The sequence below is a fragment of the Liolophura sinensis genome, chromosome 8 (assembly GCF_032854445.1).
Source record: "Liolophura sinensis isolate JHLJ2023 chromosome 8, CUHK_Ljap_v2, whole genome shotgun sequence".
In the NCBI taxonomy this organism is placed as follows: domain Eukaryota; kingdom Metazoa; phylum Mollusca; class Polyplacophora; order Chitonida; family Chitonidae; genus Liolophura; species Liolophura sinensis.
Window position 1 is genome coordinate 3,566,338 of NC_088302.1, and position 6,370 is coordinate 3,572,707.

General features: G+C 41.4%; 1 protein-coding gene across 1 annotated transcript in view; it reads left to right on the forward strand.

The window, feature by feature from the left end:
- LOC135472426 (uncharacterized WD repeat-containing protein alr3466-like) overlaps positions 1 to 6,096 on the forward strand; it is an 18,254-nt gene extending 12,158 nt beyond the window's left edge. The window contains 5 exon segments of the mRNA XM_064751925.1: positions 614 to 713; positions 2,340 to 2,523; positions 2,865 to 2,980; positions 3,615 to 3,708; positions 4,275 to 6,096. Coding sequence (XP_064607995.1) covers positions 614 to 713; positions 2,340 to 2,523; positions 2,865 to 2,980; positions 3,615 to 3,708; positions 4,275 to 4,472 — 692 coding nt within the window. The 3' untranslated portion in view covers positions 4,473 to 6,096.
- The last annotated feature ends 274 nt before the right edge of the window (positions 6,097 to 6,370 follow it).

Sequence of the window (6,370 nt, forward strand, 5' to 3'; positions counted from 1 at the left end):
AGCTGTAGTACAGAACAGCAGGGAGACCTGACAGACGTGGCCTGTGATGGGGTTATCCTGGACATGGACTACAACCCTGTAGCATGAGTACATGACACATATCATAGCTGTAGTACAGAACAGCTGGGAGACCTGACAGACGTGGCCTGTGATGGGGTTATCCTGGACATGGACTACAACCCTGTAGCGTGCGTACATGACACATACCGTACATCTAGTACAGAACAGTAGGGAGACCTGACAGACGTGGCCTGTGATGGGGTTATCCTGGACATGGACTACAACCCTGTAGCGTGAGTACATGACACATATCATAGCTGTAGTACAGAACAGCAGGGAGACCTGACAGACGTAGCCTGTGATGGGGTTATCCTGGACATGGACTACAACCCTGTAGCATGAGTACACGACACATATCATAGCTGTAGTACAGGACAGCAGGGAGACCTGACAGACATGGCCTGTGATGGGGTTATCCTGGACATGGACTACAACCCTGTAGCGTGAGTACATGACACATATCATAGCTGTAGTACAGAACAGCAGGGAGACCTGACAGACGTGGCCTGTGATGGGGTTATCCTGGACATGGACTACAACCCTGTAGCATGAGTACACGACACATATCATAGCTGTAGTACAGAACAGCAGGGAGACCTGACAGACGTGGCCTGTGATGGGGTTATCCTGGACATGGACTACAACCCTGTAGCGTGAGTACACGACACATATCATAGCTGTAGTACAGGACAGCAGGGAGACCTGACAGACATGGCCTGTGATGGGGTTATCCTGGACATGGACTACAACCCTGTAGCATGAGTACATGACACATATCATAGCTGTAGTACAGGACAGCAGGGAGACCTGACAGACGTGGCCTGTGATGGGGTTATCCTGGACATGGACTACAGCCCTGTAGCGTGAGTACATGACACATATCATAGCTGTAGTACAGGACAGCAGGGAGACCTGACGGACGTGGCCTGTGATGGGGTTATCCTGGACATGGACTACAACCCTGTAGCATGAGTACACGACACATATCATAGCTGTAGTACAGGACAGCAGGGAGACCTGACAGACGTGGCCTGTGATGGGGTTATCCTGGACATGGACTACAGCCCTGTAGCGTGAGTACACGACACATATCATAGCTGTAGTACAGGACAGCAGGGAGACCTGACAGACGTGGCCTGTGATGGGGTTATCCTGGACATGGACTACAACCCTGTAGCATGAGTACATGACACATATCATAGCTGTAGTACAGGACAGCAGGGAGACCTGACAGACATGGCCTGTGATGGGGTTATCCTGGACATGCACTACAACCCTGTAGCGTGAGTACACGACACATATCATAGCTGTAGTACAGGACAGCAGGGAGACCTGACGGACGTGGCCTGTGATGGGGTTATCCTGGACATGGACTACAACCCTGTAGCATGAGTACACGACACATATCATAGCTGTAGTACAGGACAGCAGGGAGACCTGACAGACGTGGCCTGTGATGGGGTTATCCTGGACATGGACTACAGCCCTGTAGCATGAGTACACGACACATATCATAGCTGTAGTACAGGACAGCAGGGAGACCTGACAGACATGGCCTGTGATGGGGTTATCCTGGACATGCACTACAACCCTGTAGCGTGAGTACACGACACATATCATAGCTGTAGTACAGAACAGTAATGATGGTGTGAGCTTTTAACATGCCAACACAGGAGGTATAAACATTTTATATTTCACATGAATAGAGGTTGAGGTAGTAATTTAATACGGCATTGCTTAAACATCATTGGAATGACAACGGGTAATGTTATGCTAATATGTCTGTACATGTATGCTCAGGTGGCCATAGTGTTGTTGTTTACTGAGCTGGTTTTAAAGTCACAGGCAGTGGCCGGAGCTGATTCAACTGAGGCTTTGTACCGGGAGGTTTGCACATGTGTACCACAGTATGTGGTGAAGGTCACTGCATGGCTTATTCCAGACAGGGGGAATATTAACCCTCAACAATCTGTAGGTTTGTGATGTTAAATAAATGTCAGTGTGGACTGTGTAAATACTAACCTGAACATTTACATTCATTAACTGCATCGAACGTGTTAACGTCATCAAATTTCTTTGAGCTTGTAACTTTTGTTTTATACATGGATGTTATACAGGAAAGAACTTGCTTAATTCCTGTAATGTGATGGTACTATTTTTATGGGAATTACTTTGAGCATGTATGCTATGAATGATTGAATGATTGGGTTTTAAAGTTACATTATCAGTATTTCAGCCTGTGATAGCCTTTCCCTAACAAACTATTCATTCTGTTGTAGGAATGAGTTTGCTTATGCTTCCTCTGATAAGATGGTGTACATCAGGAAGTTCTCAACCGTGGGGACGAAGATGAGGCTGGTGAACACGTTACAGGGCCATGACGGGGACATCACGTGTGTCGTGTGGAACAAAGTCAGGAACAAGTGGGTCACAGGCTCTGAGGATTCCACCATCAGGATATGGGTATGTCGGCTACACAGCCACATTGCTCTAGAAAGTTAAAGGTGGTAATTACTGTACGGATGATGAGTTATAAATAAACATACACATTAGACAGACTCTTATGCTAGTGGCGAGAAAGGGAAGTACATACATCTACACTTCTGTAAACACACACACATACCTTCCTCCCAGAGACTATTACATAAAGTATACGAAAAATCATATTCTGAGAAATATTTGTTAATGAATTTGCTCGTAGATATTCTCTTGACATCATTCCCTTTTGGATATTTTATCCCTCACAAAAACACAAGTTTACAACAAAGAACGCTATTGAACAGTTGTGTGTATTTGTTATGCAGGCTGGTGATGGGATGAACGAGTGTGAGCAGGTGCTAGCAGCTCCAGGAGGGGTCTGCTGTATGTGTGTGGATGTGTTCAATGGCTGTATAGTGGCAGGGATGCAGAATGTCATCAGGTATGTTCATGTCATCAGGTATGCTCATCTATCAGATTATAAACAACTCGTACACAGTTGTCAAAATGGATCCTGTACTATTCAGATAAGCTGTCCAATAAGTTTATTGGAAAAGCTCAATTTTCTCCTGTTCTTATTACATTAGAATTGCCAGCCCACACTCTGGTCTTGTTGAGGTATGCTTATGTGTGTATGGGTGAAGCTTTCTGTCCTGTAACTCGGGTATTTTGCTGCAAAAACTGAACTTATATGTCTTAATTATGTCCATCCGTAGCACTAGGAGTGGGTCATGGCCAAGTTGTCAAAGGTGCTTTCTTTCACTAACTGGAACACATCAGGTGTGAGTTCAAACCCAGAATTGTACAGGAAGTTATTGGATTGCGTCATTCTCACTCTTCAGTGATGTATGCCAGGTCGATAGTTCCACTTACACAAAGATGCTGTGAACATATGTACTATCTGTACATCACATATGGGAAAGTAAACCACAAAGACTAGTGGTTTACCCAGTTTGTCCAGTTTGATCCACCCATAAACTGTCTGCCATCATACACATGTAAGTGAGAAATTTTGGGTATGCATTCAACAGCACTCAATCATTGATGTGTAACAGCTGATCTATGTGTGTTAACAGAGTGTATGACACAGAGGAGTATAGATTGGTACAGACCAATATGGGCCACACAGACTCTGTGAGGAGCATCATTCACATCCCTGAGAGGAATCAGGTAGGGTTGTTTGACTGGTGGTTGTATAAATCAGGTGCTACAATATCTACAATGTGGACAAAGTCTGTGTGCTGCTGTCATGCACCAGAGCTTTCCTAGTCATATTGTTTGACACAGTATTACATGTACTCACATGCTCAACCATCTCTGTCTTCAAAAGCAAAACTGTGGAATTACCAGAGTTTGTAGTTTGAGGCAGTAAAACTCACTCTTACTTGCGAGATCATGATACTCACTAACTGGCTACACAGTCAAGGTATAGAATTACCATCTACAGGAGATTTGTACATACATGTATGTGACGGATAGTTGATGCAGGTGGAGGCTGACACACAGTCCAGCAGTCGATGAAGACCAGTTGCCTTTCAGCAATGTGCCATTATAGTTTTTGCATCTGTCCATCACACGTGGGAAACATGATGTCAGTAACTTGGCAAGGCCCTTGGTTTACCATGGGCACTTCAGCTTTCTCCCTCCATAAAACTTACTACCAAATGTATGTGTATGTGGAATGATAGAGCTTCTAATACATTATAATACAAACCGTTCAGCGTTTTATCTTACAGTATGTCTCTTGTTCATGGGACAAAACAATACGTGTGTGGAACGCGTGGAAGAGGGTTCGCAGGAAAACCATGCCAAAATCTGAGAAAGGAGTTCTCAAGAAAGAGGAATATCTTACAGAGAGGACTGAGGAAGGTTTTGAAGCGGATGACAAGGAGCTGGATGAGGAGATCAGAGAGGAAAACAGCCCGTCCCCATGACCCCTGGGGAATGGATACCTGTGGGTGGGTGGTGCAAAAGTGGACTTGTAACAGGTGTATATGTATACATGTATGTTTTTCCTGCTGAATTTGGCATGTTTGCTGGGCTCATGGGGTTTTGTGTTCTGTACATTGGAAATGCTCACACAGACATGAAATTGTTACTCTTACAACAGATTGTTTCCTGAGGTCAGAGATATTTGGTAACATCAGCTTTAACACTGTTCCATTCTGACTGAATTATAGTTAACTTAAAAGTTTCACATAGTCATTCATTTTTTTATTGGGTTTGTTTTGGTTTTAATGCATTTGCTTTGGGTAGCAACACGGGGTATTGTTTATTATTTGGCATGACTTAATAAAGCTTTCTTCATTTTTTAATATATGGGTATTTTGGGTGGATTCTTTGGGTTTTGTGGAAATACTATAGGGTTTTATTTCTGGATCATTTCAGGCTTAGTTGAGTTTTAGTTTTCCTCCAGTGGCATTGCTCACTGGTTGACAGTGATGTGCAGATTTTTTCTTGTATGAGTTTGATGGTCTTATGAGTCTGATTGTTATTCTGTTACAAGGGTAAGGGTGAGTTGTAGATTTTACTGTGAAATTCATGCCAAAGGGAATATTTTAGGATGAGATATGGTTTCTGCTCACCTTTTGGTAGGATTAAGATGGGCTTATAAAATATGGAAATTACCTGGATTTCTTTTTCAGATATTATTTACAAATATACATGAAATGCAATTTGGTGTAAAGAGGGGGGATTGTTTTTAAATTAATATATATTATCCTTTTCACTTCTGTGTGGAAAATACTTTCCACATATCCCAAGGCCTGTTGCTAAAGAATTTGTCATGACATGATGTTGGTCTGGTGTAAACCGACAGTACATATAGACTCATCATGTCATTGGAATGTTACTGTATCATGACCTCAAACACTGCCCTGGGAGCTCTGTTGTACAAGGTAACCCCTGATAAAAAAAAACAGGTCTGTAGATTTTCTCATAAGATGCTATATATTTGTTGATACATGTACTCTTTATTCTACTCAGATTTATTCCATTGTATCAAAAGTTTATGCAGTATTACAGACGTACATGTATAGCACGGCAACTTATACAGGGCTGAAGATAAGTGGTTTTCAGAGGTCTGCACAGAGTTGTTTTTGAGGCCATAAATGTGTGATGTAAAACGTCCTGCAAAACTAACTTTGTATTGTTTGCTGAAAGGTATGTATTACTGAAAAGCCATAAAGACTTTGTATTCTGTGTTTTCATGGTTGTTTCTGTGGAATATTCTATCTGTTTTCTTGCGTTGATGATTGAAGAATCAAATATGTATATTTATTGTTGTTTTGTGATAGTTCTGTGTGATTATGAGTCATTTAAATGAAAACAGTTATCTCAACAAAAGCTATCAGCTATTTTTTTAAATTAGGAAATATATTTTTATCTTTTATTCTCCATCATATAGAGGTGCCTTGTTTGTTTTTATTTGTAAATTACTATAGTAGTACTGTTAGCTATTCATTTTCCTGGTTGTCCATGGTATTTTGGTATCTTACATTTGTGTGCTATACTGGGTTTGATTCTACATCTGGAATGTATACATTTATTTGTGAAAAATGCATCATCCTCATATTTAAAGTTCTATTTCACTGGTATATATTGACTGTATTTTGTGATACTTTTAGAGAGTCAATAAATTTTAATAAGTTATAACGTTGTGTGATTGTCCTGTGATGAGAAGATATAAAAATACAAAAGTTATGAATAAATTTAGCAATTTATTTTCAAGTAAAAAGAATCCATGGGAATCAAGGGAAACAACTGAGATATTCTTGATTTTTATGTTGATTACCTCCCTTAGGTCACAATACACGGATTCACAGTTCCCTTC